At 25.9% G+C, this 19,282-nt stretch overlaps 2 protein-coding genes across 2 annotated transcripts in view; both read left to right on the top strand.

Annotated features, from left to right (window-relative positions):
• The window catches only part of LOC111632063 (putative leucine-rich repeat-containing protein DDB_G0290503), a 67,877-nt gene extending 62,971 nt beyond the window's left edge, over nucleotides 1-4,906 (top strand). Inside the window, exons 10-14 of the mRNA XM_023376419.1 lie at nucleotides 1,537-1,714; nucleotides 1,780-1,826; nucleotides 4,358-4,579; nucleotides 4,659-4,757; nucleotides 4,832-4,906. Coding sequence (XP_023232187.1) covers nucleotides 1,537-1,714; nucleotides 1,780-1,826; nucleotides 4,358-4,579; nucleotides 4,659-4,757; nucleotides 4,832-4,906 — 621 coding nt within the window. The remainder of the gene's footprint in view (nucleotides 1-1,536; nucleotides 1,715-1,779; nucleotides 1,827-4,357; nucleotides 4,580-4,658; nucleotides 4,758-4,831) is intronic.
• A 2,109-nt stretch (nucleotides 4,907-7,015) lies between these two features.
• On the top strand, nucleotides 7,016-18,650 carry LOC111632064 (rab GTPase-binding effector protein 1-like). Its single transcript, XM_023376420.1, has 6 exons — nucleotides 7,016-7,105; nucleotides 7,175-7,364; nucleotides 7,438-7,592; nucleotides 9,888-10,004; nucleotides 13,447-13,557; nucleotides 18,299-18,650. The coding sequence occupies exons 1-6, from the start codon at nucleotides 7,019-7,021 to the stop codon at nucleotides 18,467-18,469; spliced, it is 831 nt and encodes a 276-aa protein (XP_023232188.1). The 5' UTR covers nucleotides 7,016-7,018; the 3' UTR covers nucleotides 18,470-18,650.
• The last annotated feature ends 632 nt before the right edge of the window (nucleotides 18,651-19,282 follow it).

Below are 19,282 nucleotides of genomic sequence, written 5' to 3' on the forward strand. Positions count from 1 at the left end.
CTCAAACTTTGAAATACTTCCTTGTAATTCCAGCCTTTTATTTTTCTGACAATTCTTTTATAGGATTTGTGAGACTGTCAGACGGGCATTCATTAAGTTTTGCGTTGGTTTTTATTTTCGAAAGGTGAGAGTATAATAGCAAAGGTAGAGAGTGGGCAGAAGATATCTGATGTTGCTGAGCATTATGGCTTGAACAAATCTACAGTAGGGTGCAGTTCAGTCTTATCTAAGAAAGATACAGTATAATTAAGAAAACTCAACCAGCTAAAGGAGTAACAAAAATCACATCTGAGAAATAAAGAACATTGAAGAGCTCATAATGGAATCTGAAACGGATCGGATGACAGAAGAATACCAAGAACTCTTGAATGAAGAACACCAAGAAACTCGGCAAGATATGTTTTCTTCTGAAAAAGAGAATTAATGCCGATATCTGCTATTAAAGATCTTTTGAAGAAGTGGGGGATATCAGATCAATGGTCTTAGTATGGCATACAAACCAGGTTGAGGTTAATAGGCTTGGGGATCTCTACAATTACAATGCTATTAATTCTGAAAATCCTGAAGAAGAGAGAAAAGCAATTGACATTAGACAGATTATTTAACCCCCACAAACAAAAAATATGACTAATAAAAATGCAAGACTGTGGATATATGTATTTTTATTATTACATATAAATAAACGTAGTAAGAAAGTATATATTTTTTATTTTTTGGGGTCTTCAAAACGAATTAATCAAATTTCCATACAAACCTATGGTAAATTGATAATCAGTTAACGAACAATTCGGATAGCGAACAAAGTCTTGGAGCGGATTATGTTTGTTAACTGATCACTCACTGTATTTATTTCAATATGTTAGGTTTGGATTTTGAGAGGTCAAAGTATATGGATAAAAAATGTCAAAGTATGTTGTTTCTTCAGTAACCTGGTAATAAAAGGTCAGGCTCTTAAATAAAAAAAATTCTCTTATTGAACAATTTTATTTCTTATTTTAATCAATTTATTGTGTTGTTTAAATTGTTTCATTTTTAAAAGATTAATTCTTTTAAGAATAATATTTTTATCAATTTTTTTGTAATTATTTAAATTTAAAAGAAATTATTAAAGGAAGGAAATAAATTTTTCGATAAAAGTTTTAATATATGTTATAATTAAATATATTAAATGCATAAAATATAATTAAACATATTTTTTTTTGAAAACTAATTATAGTTTTATTATAAAATTTATTTTAAAATATAAGTAATAATTTAAAGTAAATTATATATTTGAACTATTCAGTTTATTTTATTTGCATATATTTAATATGTAATCAGTCTACAGAATGAATAATTATAGAATATTTGTCATAAAAGTTAACAGTTTTTCTTTATTTTAATGTTTATTTAAAGTCATTATGATAAAAGATTATTTTAATGTTAAAACCTATTAATAATAGGTTTTAACCCTATATATAGGTTAAATAATAAAATATCTGAGAAAATAAATTTACTAATACTGAATCTTAATAATAACAATTGTATTGTTAACAGAAAAACAGCAGTTTACCAAGCAATTTGAATAAAGTGGGACTTTATAATTATCCACATGAAAAGACAAAGTTCAGATCAATTGGTAATTTGACTTTAAATAATGAAGAAGATAGCTCATCTCAGAAGTCATCTAAGAATGTTAGTAGTAATGAATCAGTAATGAGTCCTAATATAAAAGGTAAATTTTCTTATATATGTAATAACTTTACTTAATGAGATTGATTACAATGTTTTTATTAATAGAAAAAGAAGTTGTAAATAATTCTGATGAAAAACTGTTGCGAAAGGAGGTATGAGAATTTATAATTATATATACACACATATATGCACACACACACAAATGATAAACTACTGGATTTCTTAGCCAGGCTGTTTTTATTTTAATTTGAAATTAATTTAGCAATGAATTTAATACTATGAAAGAGAGAAAGTTGTTAGCTTATGGAAATTTTAATTGTTAAAATATGAAATTGATCCAAGATCCAAAACAGGCCATCGTGAATTTAAATCTCATTCTAAACCATATCTATTTTTTAAAGATTTCTAAGTTGTTTTTTAAATTAGTAGTTTAATTTAGAGAAATATCCAGAGAATATTTGATTTCTAGAGTTGCATAATTTTTTTGAAAATAAACAGTTGGAAAATAAACAGGCCTTAAGTGCAGGCTGTTCATGGGTCCTAGGGTGAGAAGTGCTTAACCACTTGTCTTTGTATCATTTCCTTTGGAATTTATACTGATAGTTCTAATGATTTAAGTTTACAAGATGCTTTTAGATAGTTTTGAATGAAATTATACTTTAATATTTTATGAGAAGAGTTAATTTTTATCATATATATTCATATTTATTATTATGAGGGAAAATCAAAAAGTAATACGTCTTTTATTAATAAAAATTTGTGGGTATTGTTTTTTGTAACAAAAAACAAAATTTTCTCATAAGAATGTTGTTTTCAATATTTAACAGATAGTTTTGTTAGATCTTTACATTGGTATTTTTGAAACTGTGCCAGTAATCTTTCAAAAACATCTTTCAAATTCAAACACAAATTATTTATTGTATGTGTACAGACACTTGGCAAATCACAGAATTAAATTTTATTCAGTTGCTACGTGTTCTTTTCATTTATACACATTTCGGGCATTTCTTGCCCCTCTTCAGCCAACTAAAATAAAAGTTCACAAGTTACAACAGTATAAACAAACATATAAGGTCATGTTATTTTAAAACATACCTTTTTGATTACAGATTATTGAAATTTAAAACTATAAATTCCTTTGCCCATTTTACTAAATTTTTTATTTATGGTTTTGAACCATTTAAAACATTGACTTCTTATTATCTAAAAAATTTTAAAAATATTTTTTATATTTAACTGCATTTTATCTAAAGATTTTACATTAATTATCTTGTATACATTTATTTTGCTAACAATACTACAAATTACATACCTAGTTATTCATTTTGAATTGTTATAAAGTTTAAACAATTTTAAAATTTCTTCCATACACTTACAATCACGTTTAAATTGATTTAACAATTAAAATTTACATACTAGTCTTTCATCAATATTGAAGTAATCCTTCCATACAAACATATTTCTCTGACCTTTCCTCCCCCTTTTCCCCCAGTTAAGTTTGTCCACTGTCTACTACACAGTCACATGACAGTAGGCCACCTTGTGGGAACATTGTTTTAAAAATTACTTTTCTACATAAAAAATCATTTACATAAAAATCTTTTTTAAAAATATTCCTAATTTTATAAGATACGAAAACTGGCTCAATATATTATAAAATTAGGAATATTTTTAAAAAAGATTTTTACGTAAATGATTTTTTTATGTAGAAAAGTAATTTTTTAAATATGTAGGAGATCCCTTACTTCCTCTATCTTAAATTCGGTAATCCTCAACTCTTCCTCAATAAATCTTCCTAGACTTTCTCTAATATTCATATTCTCAGACAAAGGGTATCCTAATAATATCAAATTAGACTGATTTGATATATTTATAATATCGTTTGCCAAATATTGTTGGGCTTCTAGTTTCCTATTCAATTCCGGCAATGCTATTTCTAAATTATTAACCCTCTGTTCCATTAATCCAAGTCTAGTCTTAAATTCTTTATTATCCCCATGTAGCTGATTTATCTCTGTTTTAAGTTCTAATATTAGTTCAATTATATCTCCATGTGAAGCTTGAATTAATTTAGTCATTTGGCGTAAACTTGAGGTCTTCTCTCTCTATCAACTCCAAACAGTCCACATATGTAGATTCAAAATCAAATTCACTCACCTCCTCTGCTGTTTTCTCACTTTTCTCCTTCTCCCTCGAAGCATACATTGGATTACGTAACATGTTCTCCAAATTAGTCGGTCTAGACATCTTAACGGCATTGTTACTTCTCGTTGATGGTGGTCAACCTCTCTTCAGTAGGGAATGTGATAAAAGGCCCTGATTTTGCTCAACTCCGGCCAAAATAAGCAAGTACTGTGTTATTAATATTAAATATACTTTAATCCATAATATATTCATCATTTAAATTCCTATTAACTCTTCAAAACAAGCTCTCAGTAAAATCACTCCAATACCGATGAACGCCAGAAGTGCTCCCATACATATTTATAATTATTAGTCATACTATAATCTGATTAAAATCTGACAGTATCATTTATTACTGTAAAACTTTTTTAAAATTCAATAGCAGATAATTTTATGAATTCTGATAATAGATTCCTGTTATATAAATATTGAATGTTTTAAAATTTTAAACTGTATAAAAGAGGTTAAATAATAATAATTTTAAAAAATTTGTATTTAGTTAGAACAGTTAAGGCATAAAATGAACCAGCCATGTGAAATGTGTAGGAATTATGAAATACAACTGCAACAAAAACAGAAATTAGAGCAGCAACATCAAAAAGAATTAGATAGATTTCAACAAATTCAAGAGCAGTATAAGCAAGACTTACAGAAAGAACAAATATATCGTACTGAAATGGAACAGGCTGCTATTGAATTGGCCAAAAATTCTGAAAAAGAAGTATGTTTTGAATTTGTATCATATTATGTGAATTTGATTGCTTGAAATTTTTTAAAAAATGAAATAAATTTTTTATAAGATTATAGATCTCCTTAAAAGATTAGAATCAAATGAGAAGCTTCTTTATGAATTAAAATCTGATTTCTCTTTTTACAAAGAGAGTATCCAGGAACAGTTGGTACATATTTTATTTTTAATTGCAATTTTTATTTATTTTTATTATAATAATGGAATTTAATATTTTTTTTTTAGAAACAATTATGTAATTTCATAGAAGAATTAAAAGCAGAGGTATGCTTTATAAAGTTTACTTTTATAAAACACTAATTGAATGTACTACATATTTGTATAATATGCATTTATATGTAATATATTAAATAGTAGACAGTGTGTCCAATTATAATTATATATTATACCAATATTTACATAATATATATATACATTATAAAATTAATTTATTTAAATTGCAAAAGGAATTTTACTTACTCAGTGCTTAATTCTGTAATAAAATGAGTTTATCTGTAATAGAATGCTTTAGAAGTACTACTTTAATTAATTTTCCTTGTAAAGATTTTAATATAAAGAATTTTAAATCAAGAATGAATTAAAATTAGTGATGTAATGAATATTTGGTTACTATTTGGTATTCGGCCTATTTGGCCTATTTTTCACTATTCGGCCGAATACCTAAAAACAGGAGTAATAAATAACAAAAACACAGTAAATTAATCATTTTGGTATTTAGATTTAATGTTATCAGGTTAGTGTTGTTTGTTTATATTTATTTATAACTTATAACATGCACAAAATAAAAAAAGAAAATAATATTAGTCACTTGTATTCACAATTTATAATTACAAAGATCAGCACACATACACACCTATTCGTTCAAGAATTGTCGCACATCTGAGGGTCTGACCCTGCCTATCTTTCTTTTTAAGCGCTTGTCTTTGTTCTTCCCTTTCTCTTTCCTTTATCGCTCTAGTCCACATATGCCTATGCATACATCATAATACGCCCTCACAATACTTTCGATTCGTCACTTTTCCATCGTAGATTTCCCATTTTACAATTACGTGACTCATAGCCTGGTGATAATGGAGAAAAGAGAGAGATAGGATGTCAGTATAAGTCACAGTTATGATTTCACAGATTTGAAACAGCTTGGTAGCCCGAACAACCCCAGGCTTTCACTGGTGCATTCTAAATGACTTTCATTACAAGCATTTAGCTTTCTGAAGTCTATGACAATGATTGTTTGGCATTGACGGCTGCGAATTTCGCGCAAATAAGCTGCCTCGACTTGTTCGAGGCAGCTTATTGAATTGATAACATAATCGACTTGTTCGATTATCAACTCAATCGAACAAGTCGACACAATCGACTTGTTTGATTATGTTATCAACTCAATTTCATATTTATTTTCACATTTTCACTTTGCGGTCCTTCTCTGTTCTTCTTCCATTATTTACACGTGTAGATCATTTTGTTGTTATCATCACTTCTCACATACCGCCATGATGCTCTTGTCTGAACTGTCAAGAATTAACACGATTGGCGAAGCGTAGTGACAGTGGGCCAATAGAGAGCAGGGTCCTTGCCATAATGCGGTTTGCGCGCCAATTTTCGTACGTGTGTTAATCAAGCCAAATAGTTTGGCCGAATATTCGGCTATTCAGCCACGCTCCTGGCCGAATATACTATTCGTTGCAACACTAATTAAAATAACTATGTAGTTTATTGAAATTTTACATTATATACTATAAACAAACATCATGAAACCTGATAAATTTGTAAAGCCAAACAACCACTGGATTACATTGGGCTACCAATTCATTTCTTTCAGAATATTCTAAATTATTTTAAATATTAATTTAATTATAATTATTAAATTTAATAAGAGATGGCACCTAATGCCTTCCTCTAGTGACAAATTATTTAGTAATTAATTAAAATATAATTATGGAAAAGTAGCCTGATGTAATGCGGTGATTGTTTGGCTTTAAAATTTCAATAATTTTGTCCTGCTGCTATTGTAACAAAACATATTTAAAGTAACATTAACTCGAACTGTCTTCAGATGTTACAATGTATTGATATAATGCTTCAAGATAGTTAAAGTTTCAGATAGTTTAGACAATATACATGATAGTTGTAAAGATTTAAATTATTAAATTAGTTTGTGTGGTTAAAAGAAAAAAAAAGTTATATATAAATAAATTTTGATCATGTAATGCATTATGACAAAGTTTTGAGGATATTTTGATCTATTCAATAAACAGTTTTTAGTTTTTGACATTAATGAATATCTGAGTTATTGTAAAATTATTTTAAATATTTTATTATTATTGTCTAAAGAAAATTATAAATAAAATATTAAATTGGAGAAAGATTAAAAATAATAATAATTTTTTTTTTTTTTTTTTTACAAATTANACAATGGAAAATGATATTCTTATTGGTAAACATATCACAAAAGCTCAAGAATTATTACAAGAAAATATTGATTTGCCCAGTGATCTAGAGGTAATTTTATTAATTTTTATTTTGTTATTGTTTTAAAAATGTTATTTCATCTCAATATTTTAATATTAGGAAATTCAGTTTTATTGTCTGAAACTTCGAGAAGACTTAATAACATCACTTGTTAATAAGGATACTATTGAAAACAATTTAAAAAGTGAATTATTATTTATTAATGATCAGATGAAAGCGGAACAATATTCTAAAGAGTTATTGATAAAAGAATTAACACAAGAAAACGATAATTTGCATACACAAATAGGTAATTTGAAGTATTTGCAAACTATATTTCTCTGCTCACAAAATACAATTTAATATATTTTTATTATTTTCAGTAAATTTTGAAAATATGAAAAAACATTATCAAGAAGAATTAGAAAAAATTTCAGAAAAAGAACACCAGTTTTCTAATTTAAAAGCTCAGTTCCAATTAGCTCATCAAAAAATTTTAGATCAAGAAAGAATGTTGGGAGAATATTCTATAATGAAAGTAAGTAAAAGAAAATATTCGTTTAAAACAGTATTGGCTGTGATAAAGTAACAAATGCATTTTTAACAGAGAGTAAGATTGGAGAAATGCTAGTGTTTTCAGCCTGGTTAGCAGACTACTTTATTCATTTGTAACTGAGTGGATAAAACCACTGAACTCCAGTAGTAGGTTGCAGGTTTATTGCAAATACTTAACATCAGTTACCAACTTAAAATCATCAAATACAATATTTTAATTATAGAAAATTGTTCCAAATCTCACTTAGTATCAAACCTTGATTGAAATTCATTAATTTAGTTAATAGATATTCATTCTAGTTATACAGTAGGGCATCGTTTATCCGAATCAATTGGGGACTGGGGTTGTTCGGATAACTTATTTTTCAGATAACCGATTATGTACGAAAAAATATATTAACCTATCCTGTGTTGAAATTTTTCTCCGTTGCGTGTCGATTCATGTTGAATTTTTGTTGATGTTAAGCCTAACGTAAACTTTTTAAAATAATAATCGTGGCTATTGTATCGTTAAAAATTATTTCTTTATTTTGTACAAACAAAATAAATATATTTAAAAATATAAAAACAATAAAAAATTATACTTCAGAAGTTAATTTGGTATCAAAAACATAAAATATTTGAGTAGCCCAAGACATAGCCAAAGATTGCAGCGCCACAGCACTGGTGAAAATTTAAATTTGGCGACTGGAATTCTTTCGGATAACCAACTTTCGGATAAACGATGCTCTACTGTATTTCAATAATTTCTTTTTGTAAGGACTTTTTAATTGTCAATGTGTTCAACAAGGTATTGTTTATATTGTATATAATTAAATATTTTTACATGGCAATTTATAGGAGATTGATTATAATTTAGTGTTATTGCTATTTTATGTTCTTTATATTATTATTTTTAACTGACTGCCTACTTATTTTCAGCTGTATTGAAGTTAACTTTAATTAAGTATTTTAAGTATCCAAATTTAGCCTAAAGATAGATGATTAAGTTACATTCTTGGGTATAGATTAATAAATAGAAAATTTGGAATTTAAGTAATTTAGTAAATTTTGGAAAGTAAAATTAATTCAGAATTGGACTTGAACCCTTACTCTGTCTATACTATCCAGACTATTGACCCAAAAAATAATCTGGAAGTTTATACTCAAGTGTTTAAGTTTGGCTAACAATTTGGGCTATATATATATAGTAGCATTAGTCCAGTTATCCAAGATAATGTGAATCAATACAATTTTGATAATTGAAAACACCAATAAAATGAATGATTATAGCCCATTTGTATTAAAAATTATAAGTACAAAAGATTTATAAGTTTCTTTTATACCTTTTAAACTCTTTTAAACCTCTTATAAGACTCATATATAATAATATTTTATACATTATTTATTATACAGCTAACACATACAATAGTTTAAGAATAAAAATTTGTATTATCGTAGTTACATTTTAATATGAATGGTTTGTGTCACATTGAAGTTAAATGATAAAAGGAAAGAGAAATGAATCATTTTGTAATATATGTTGTTGTTAAATATTGTTAATTGTTGTTAATTGTTGTAATACATGTTTGTACTTTTTTAAAAAGTTATTTAGAGTTTGCTTTATTACACTTCCTCTTTTTGCTGTAATATTAACCAGTCATCTCAGTATCATTTTTCATGAGATGTCTGTTTCAGATTTGTTGACCTCTTTCTCTCATTCTCCACCCTTCCTCATTGTGGATCTGGCTGAACCTGTAATGAGCTTGGAAATAAACCCTCTTAGTGTTGAGGGTAGAAACAATTAAAAAGAAAATCAACCTTAGCATCAACTACCCACTCTTACAGTTAATGCTAAAAGTATTATAGTATTTGCATGCTTGGTGCATTCACAGCCAAACTTTTATGAATTATAAGAAAAATTAAGTGTATTTGTTTACATGTTTGCCTCAGATAATACAGAACCTCAATTAATTGGAGCTTTGCTGTATACTCTTAAAATTTCTATGAGAAACCATTTACATATAATGTTGTGACTATACAAATAAACCTTTGTGTTTTCACCTGGATAAACCTATATGCATTGTACTGTATATTACACTCCATTATCTAATTATAACAACATTTTATCCAATAACAGCATCTTTATTACAGTTTTTAGGGAAACTGGTAGTTTGGCTAGTGGTATAATAAATCTGGTTTAGTATAATAGATCTAAATACATAATAAGTTCTAGTTAATAATTGTTCATATAGTATATATTTAGTACAATATTTTTATAAAAAATTTTTATTAATAGGAAAATTCAGAAATGCAAGCACAGTTGCTTAAATCAAATATTCAAAATCTTCAGTTTGAACTGGAAAATAGAGAAATGGTGCAGAAGGATCTTGTTAAATTAACCCAGTCTCTTCAAGTAAGAATGTTATTTTTTTTTTATCTGATTTATTTAATACTCAATTACAAAAAAGATTAAAAATGTCTTTCTTATTAGCTATTTATTTGAAGTTAGCTGTTTGATTCTCATTGATTTTCTATTTACACAGTAGTCACCATTTATGCCTGAAAATATTTTTCATTTATAATTGACTAGCTTACCCATCGTACATTGTTGTGATCTCAGAAGAAACAAAATTCAAGCAAACTCGTTATGATAAAATGATCAATTTACATTTTATCATTTTTATTGAAACTTATTATTATTATTATTCATTTTCATCAGGAAAACATTTCAAAGTGTCGTTTCAGTTCTATTTATTTAATGGGATGCTTGTGGATACATGATATTTTTTGTTTTTCCATCTGGTGCTTACATGAATAAATCAGGTTTTCTGACGCGTGAGCAGGCCACATACAGTTGTCCATGCGAGAAGCATGGATTCTCCAAATTTAGCCCATACACTCGCAGCGATTGTCAGAAGCGCGATATTCCCCATTTATATATATATATATATATTTTTTAATCCTTTATAATTTTAATTATTTAATTGATCCTTCCTCTCTTCCTTGGCATGTTGTGAAATTTCTGATAGTTGGATAATAAACCGTTTTATTGTAATTTGTCTTTTTAAATTATTTTGAGTTGATATTAAAATTTGGAAAAGGGGGGATTCCAGGATCGGTAAAATAGGCGAATTTCCTCCTACAACTTCTGTTGTTGTTTAGGATACAGTTAAGGTTTTAACAAAGTTTGAGCGAATAGTAATTAGCAAAAAATAATTAGCAAAAAATAGTTGAAATAAAGTGATTAAACAAAAATTATTACAAATATTGTAAATAACAGTTCACAAATGCACATATAAAGATATTTTTTGAAGGGGGAAATGGTCTTCACAATTTGAAATTGATCGAACACACAGTATAAACGCACGCCATCTATTGTAGGATAAATGTACTATGCCAGAAACCTTTGCGGGAGTGTATTAAAAAATTTCCAAAGTTTTATGGTAGTCGTACTATGCCAGAAACCTTCGCGGGAGTATATTAAACAACTTCCCAAAGTTTCATGGCAATTGGATAAACAGTGTGGTAATGCATGAAGGACGAACAGACAGACATACATTCATTTTTATATATATGGATTTATTTAATTTAATTCTTCATCTTGTATCTTTTAAGTATAGAAATAGTAATGAATAGATTAACAAGTTAATTCTCAAATCATTAAATAAAATTCATCTATTTTTTGTATAATTGTTTTAAAAAAATAATTCATTCCAAATAACAAATAAAATTAATTTTTATTTGTAGCTTATAATGAGATTTTGCTTTTTTTTCCTACTATGAAGGATTTATAAAATTTTAAAGTTTCCATAACAATAAAATGTAAACACCATTTGTTGAATGTTATCTGCTATCTATAAAATAGCTATCATTAAATGACATATGTAATGTATAAAAAAACTATTCTCTAAATATGCAAATAAATGTAAATGTATAAAAAGTTTCTCATTGAGCAACAAAACTTAACCACAATGTGTTCTGACATCTCATATCCAGCCACAACACAAATTTTGTGTCGTGGCTGGAATCTGATCTTCAGTCTTAGACTGAAGAATCTGACACTTTCAAAAATGCACACAATGCATTTTGGCATATTCAGTGAGACTATAAAGTGAAATTCATGTCAATATTTTTTTAATAATCAAGCAAAATGTAATCTGCAATGTGAAAGCATCACAACACATTGTGATAAAAATATCTGTGCAAAAATTTGTTACTTATTTTTGTACAAATATTACTAATAAATAATTTATGTATAATTTCCACCAAAGGATTTATTTTGAACAATGTTTATTATTAGAAAAATACTCATCAGTGAATAATGTCACAAAACATTATATGATTAAAAGAACCATAGTATAATGTATACAACTCTTTATTTTCTTTTATAATTTACAGTTAATAAGGCAATTTGCTACTAATTGTTTTGTTTATTAATCCTTGATACCTATATATGATACTTTTTTTAGATTTTAAGGTGTTATAGATTTAAGTCAAGTAAGAAATTTATTTGTAAGTCACTTTGTCAATTGATTGCAAATTTGTTTTCAATAATGACATTTCCACAAAGAGACCAACTCCAAACAAATTTTTATATTAATATTAGTAAAAATTAATAATAAATAGAAAGCTTTGTTAGAAATTTAGGCTTACACACAAGATTAATGAGGCTAACTGTTTATTTTCAGTATAATTCACAATGTAGATTAGAATTTGATTTTATTCTAATTAGTAAAGAAATTTGTTACTTACTTTTGCACAGATATTTTTATCACATTATATTGTGGCCACATTAATAAGCATCCACAACATGTTGTTGTGTTTTTACATTGCCAGATCGTATTTTGATTGATTATTAAAAAATATTGAGACACATTTCACTTTTGGTCCTATTGAATATGCCAAAATGTATTGTGCACATTTTTGAAAGTGCCACAACATGAAATTTTTGTTTTTGCTGCATCTGAGAAGCCAGAACACATTGAACACATTGTTTGTTTTTTTTTCTGCTCATTGAACATTTTCAGTCTTTGAGCCTAATATATGTATAATGTATTTAATTATACATTGCGAATTCTATTTTTCAGATAGTAATTTGAAAGCTTTTACCAAGAAACAAAAAAAAAATTGAATAAAACAATTCAAATACTTTCATTGACTTTTAATATCTTCACTTACAAAATTCATCTCCAACTTACTAATAAGAACACCTGAAACTGCTTTGTCAGAGTTCATAAGTTCAGTCAATGAAACAAATTTTCTGAGTACTTTTAGATGTTTTGTCTCTCATCAGAGAAATTAAAATTCAATTTGAATAAATCATTTTTTTAAATTTTAGAAGTAGGACTTGCTTCAGGCTGATTCTTTTCTTTCAGTTTAATCTAAATTATTTAATTAAAATTATAATTATTAAATTTAATATGAGATGGCACCTAACACCTTCCTCTAGTATCAAATTGTTTGGTAATTTATTATTATTATAGCCATTATATATCTCGATGGCATACAGCATTGGTTGGCTTTAGTAATACTCATTTTCTTTTGGATGTAGAAATTGATTTTGTATTTAAAAGAGTTTTGTTTGATGAATATGCCAAACAAAAATCTTATACCAGATATTGAATTTATAAATCAAATAATATTTTAAAAGTTTTAGCATTATTTTTAATAATGCAGTTATTATAATATTGAAGAAAAATGAATAAGATGTGTTGTAGAAATTTTAGGTGCATTAAAATATAAGTTTTGTGTGTTTAGAAATACAATATGCATTATTTTGTTTCTAGATTTTCTGAAAAATTATGTAATGTTTAGAAATATTTATAGTGTTTAATATTTATTATAATTAAATGTAGGTGGAACTTGAAAATATTAGGCAATCAAATAATGAAGTAAGATGGCAACATGATGATGATGTCACTAATTGTTTAACTTGTAAATTGGTTTTTCATTCTTCCAAAGAAAAGGTAATCATTATTTTTAAATATTATTTATTTTAATATTTTTGTACATTGATAAAAACATAAATATTATTATATGAATTAATTATTTGTGCTTATAATTGGTATAAAAACTTAGGATGAATATTGAAGTAGTATTTAAATTTACTTGCAAATTAAATGGAAACTAAGGAATGATATAAATTTTAATCTTCATTTACATATAGTTATATTAGTTATAAATACAAATTCTATTTACAGCATTTTGTAAATTATGCTTATATGGAAACAGAATTTTAAGACAAATTCTGTGTAAATATCTGATTCAGATATATGAATTTTGCAGTCCTCAACTGGGAGAAAAATGCAAAGAAAAATTCTTGATACAGTCAAACTGTTGCACCATTGAATGTGAGCAATTGTTTAGTTGATTGTTACATATCGGAAAGAAGATTACAAGAATTCATATTCATTCACATATTTCTGTAAGGCAGTAAATATGCTAAATTTATGTGATACATCTATGTGTTTCATACTCTGCTTTTTATAGTTTTATGATTTTATTATTTTGAAATAATATAGTTGAATTTTCCTGATAGAAGTTGTAAATTGTACCATGCTTGCATACACTTATTGCCTTTGTAAAATATTTAACACAATTTTATATTGTTTATTATGCTTTTCTGTGTTTATTTAATTTCAGACTTTTGTAAGAATGATTTTATACTTTTGTAAGAATGATAAAAACACATCTCAAAATACAGGAAACTCAATTATCTAAACTGCCAAATTATCTGAAATGTTTAAAAAAATGGAGCATTATACCGTACAGTACATACCACATAATATAATACAGAAAGATGAAAGTCTTTATAACTGGAAATCACTATGTCATGTGTCAATTATAGTGCTGCAAAACTAGATTATATACTGTATGTTGGTAACATTACATTAAATTTTGAGTAAATTAATTTACTTTCCAATACAATACATTACAATATTTATTGTTCATTAACCTTTAAATACACAGGTGCTTGATATAACTAACACACAAAAGCAAATGAGTTTCTGGATTATTTGAAAGTTTGTTTATCCAAAAGATCTGTAGTTCCACAACTTTGGATAATTGCATTTCTACTCTAATAATACAAAAATGTTTAGGAGTTTTTTGTGCTTCTGTATCATTTGAAGGAAGATGTTTTGTATCAGGAATGCATTGAATGTATTCCTGTATTTATTGAATGTCTGTATGTCACCAGTTCCATTTTTAGAAATTCTTGTAATTTTAATTGGATATATTTTTTGTGTTTTTAAAAGGACTTTTTTAACTTCTGGCAACCAGTAGCCTAAAAAGAAAGGTCAGTTGCCAAGAAAGTGTAGTCTGGAACATGAGATAAATAAATGGTGGTTCCTTTTTGGATAGACTTTGTCTTCAGAAAATTATATGAATAATTTTATGAATCATTTTGAAGAATGAATAAGTTTATTTAGGAAGACTTGGATTAATTCAAATGATTAAAATATGGATGATGATGGATTTAGCATGATTATAAAATTAGTTGAAATCAAATTTATACAAAAAATCTAAATAATCTAATGTTCTAATGTTAACAATAAAGTAATTTTATGACATTTTGTAAAATTTTAAATGATTATTTATAGGAATTGTTTTTATATATTTAAAAAACTTTAAATATCTACAAAGACCTAATGAAAAGTGTTTTTAAAATAATTTCTATTATGATGTCTCTTTTTGAATTAATTTTTGAACCATATATTTGGCTTGTTTAAAAATTTTATAAATTTTAAACTAAAGGAATTACTTTGATCTCTTGGTTAAATAATGTTAGATTTTTTTCAGATTATATTCTGATAATTAATTGACAGTATAAAACTTAAAATATGCCAATATTTAGGTATGGATATATTCAGTACAGGCATACTCGACTTACGTCGTTTCGAGTTACGTCGTTCTCGATTATACATCGTTTGTCAAAAAAAGTATATGGAAAAATAAAAATCAAGTTTAAGTCATTTTATTCGACTTTACGTCTGTTCGCCACAAATATTGAAGTCGTAATATCACTAAAAAAACTTTTAAAGCGCACAAAATCATATTAAAATATATACAAGTATGTACTGTATTTACANTCTAATGTTAACAATAAAGTAATTTTATGACATTTTGTAAAATTTTAAGCGATTATTTATAGGAATTGTTTTTATATATTTAAAAAACTTTAAATATCTACAAAGACCTAATGAAAAGTGTTTTTAAAATAATTTCTATTATGATGTCTCTTTTTGAATTAATTTTTGAACCATATATTTGGCTTGTTTAAAAATTTTATAAATTTTAAACTAAAGGAATTACTTTGATCTCTTGGTTAAATAATGTTAGATTTTTTTCAGATTATATTCTGATAATTAATTGACAGTATAAAACTTAAAATATGCCAATATTTAGGTATGGATATATTCAGTACAGGCATACTCGACTTACGTCGTTTCGAGTTACGTCGTTCTCGATTATACATCGTTTGTCAAAAAAAGTATATGGAAAAATAAAAATCAAGTTTAAGTCATTTTATTCGACTTTACGTCTGTTCGCCACAAATATTGAAGTCGTAATATCACTAAAAAAACTTTTAAAGCGCACAAAATCATATTAAAATATATACAAGTATGTACTGTATTTACAGTACTGTACATGCATTCATAAATTTAGATTACTTTTTTCTGTACTATATTAAAAACTAAAATTTATTTGTTTGTAAGCTTAAAATAGATTTTTATTAACCATATATTATTAAAGATTCATTTATAAATAAAATACGAAACTGGAAATGGTTATTTGTGGTTTAGCCTAGTGACAAATAAATTCGGAGACAAGTGAATTCGACTTATATCGTTTTTCGACTTAAGTCGCCTCTCCTGGAACCAATTACCGACATAAGGCAAGGTATACCTGTATAAACTCNTGTACTATATTAAAAACTAAAATTTATTTGTTTGTAAGCTTAAAATAGATTTTTATTAACCATATATTATTAAAAATGCATTAATAAATAAAATACAGAACCGGGAATGGTAATTTACAGCATTAATAAATAAAATACAGAACCGGGAATGGTAATTTACATAAGTAGATTCGGAGACAAGTAAATTCGACTTAAGTCGTTTTTCGACTTACGTCGTTCTCCTGGAACCAATTACCGACATAAGGCGAGGTATACCTGTATTATAGATATGTAAATATTCATGTTTAAATAAACACTAATTTACTTACATTTGCTTTTAATTACTACTAATGAATTTCAAATATATATAATTTGTTTGTTTTGTTCAATAGCAAATACTGTATTTATTTTAATTCACTGCACTGTTGCAATATGTTATGGACAGTGCCCTCTAAAAGAGTGCTGTTAGTTGGAGAAAGATAAGACTATTGTAAACTGAAAAATTGCACGTTCATTTAGTCTTGCCACTCCTACTTTATGTTAAAATCAAGTATGAGTATTGGGTCGAGTGTTAATTGTTGTTTGAATAATAATTTTCAAAGAATAGAAATAATAAAACACTCTAATAGTAAATATCCTCTACTAAACATTGCAGTTGCAAGCTGAAGAAAGTTATAAGACAGCATACTATTCATTAGAATAAATACAGTATATAAAGACTTGCAGAATAATTAATATAAAATTTGTGGAATTCAACAATTTGCTTGATTGAAAATATGCCAGTTATGAAATATTTTTTAATCCTTAAATGTTCTGTATTTATTAAGAGCATATAATAAAATAATTTGTACTTTGAGAAGTTATGCCAGACAATAAATAAACATTTTCAATTATGAAAGTTAAAAATATATTTCTTCTTAGAAATAACAAAATAGAGACAAATGAACAGAACGCTCGGGAAGAAATGTTAATATCAACTTGTTAAAATAGAAATGTTATTAAATAATATATTCTGAGATATTATTGAATTAGACTTATTAACAGAAATTGAAACATTATGAAGGATTGATGGATAAAATTAACATATAAGATAAATGGAACAAAATGATAAATGGTTAAGTGTAAAAAAAAAATTAAGAACTGATATCAATTACAAATATAAAGAAGCAACACAGAAAAAATTAATCAAAAATAGAAGGCAATGCAGCATTGAATGAAGGAAAAAGTTGATATCTGTTAGATTAACAGAATACTATGAAAAATTAAATATTCAACACATTTATGACAAATTCTATAATTTCATTACTAACTTATTCATTTATTATATATTGCTACATTAAAATATATTTTAATAACTTACTAAAAAGATTAATCAGCTTCAATTGTATTAATATTTTAGATTTTTACTTTAGTAGTGTATTGTTTTTTAATTTTATTAGTTTTTTGTTGAATTACTTTATTTTTATTTATGAGTCTTTGTTTTCTCATAACTTATTTATGCAGTAGACTTAGGAGAAATAAATCTCTTTAAATCAATGCAGTAAAAATGTGCAATTGATTTAAAGCTCTAAGTACAGAAGTTTTTCTGATAATTGTGTTTTTCCTATCTTATTTTGATTATATTGTTAGCATTGTCTTAATAAGAATGAGGATAAAGAGAATAAGTATAAACAGTACAAAAAGTGAAATTTTAATAATTTTCAGATTTTTTTTTTAGTTAGTGAAGTGTTAATTTTATAGTGTTTAATATAAATAATAAGTAATAAAAACTTTATAAAGATAATAATATTTATTTTTTATTTACATAGGTTCACTGTTCCCATTGTGGAAAGATATTTTGCAATAATTGCCGTTCAAAAGTGGTGCACGGAGGACCAAGAAACCGTCCATTCAATGTCTGTGCCGCATGTTATTCTCTTTTGGACCAAGAAACTGTACCCTATTTTAGCAGTGAAGCATTAGCTTCATGTGATCAATAATAATGCTATTATTATTATAGTTTTAGAATTGTTATACAAATTTAAAAGCTATTAATGTACATAGCTGAATTCACTTAAACTCTTATTAAAAATAGATTATATATATGTACAAATTATAGTTCCATACATATATATTCAAGTGCCATCCAATTATAATCTTTTTAATCTCAATAATGTTGATACGAATATGTATATATACAAGAAGAAAATGTTTAAAATTTGATATCCGAATTTTAATTGTTTGTATATAAGTTTATAGTACGTTATATTTATTTGCTTGAAAAATATACTTTATGAATACATTCCTTTTGTTTTTGCATTAATTTGACTAACTTATTTTTAAACTTTGTTATAATAACAAATTTCAATATTAAAAATGTCTTCCAGTTATCTAAAATAGCAAGTTGTAAAATTTTAGAGAGCAATAACTGATGAATTATAAAAAATGAAATTCTGATTATGAAATTATGGAATAAGTGTTGTTTGATTATATGTAATGAAGAATTTTCTCAAATTATTTTTTCATATTCATTACTTTTAAGGAAAATTATATATACACAAACACACACTCAAACTGTTTTAAAGTTGTTTAAATAATTAAAATGTTTTCCAGAAATAAATTATTTATGCAGAATTATATAATTAAGTGCCAATAAAATGTTGAATTTGAAAAAATTTGTATTGTATTTTTAATATTTATTTAAAATATATTTTTTCTTTATAAAGGATAGATTTGTTCCTAGAATATTTATTATTATAATTTTTAAATCTGGAATGAAAAAACTTTCTTACTGTACTTAATCAGAAAAAGAG

The sequence above is a fragment of the Centruroides sculpturatus genome, unplaced genomic scaffold (genome assembly GCF_000671375.1).
Source record: "Centruroides sculpturatus isolate CEXI.00-Female unplaced genomic scaffold, Cexi_2.0 scaffold707, whole genome shotgun sequence".
Lineage (NCBI taxonomy): Eukaryota > Metazoa > Arthropoda > Arachnida > Scorpiones > Buthidae > Centruroides > Centruroides sculpturatus.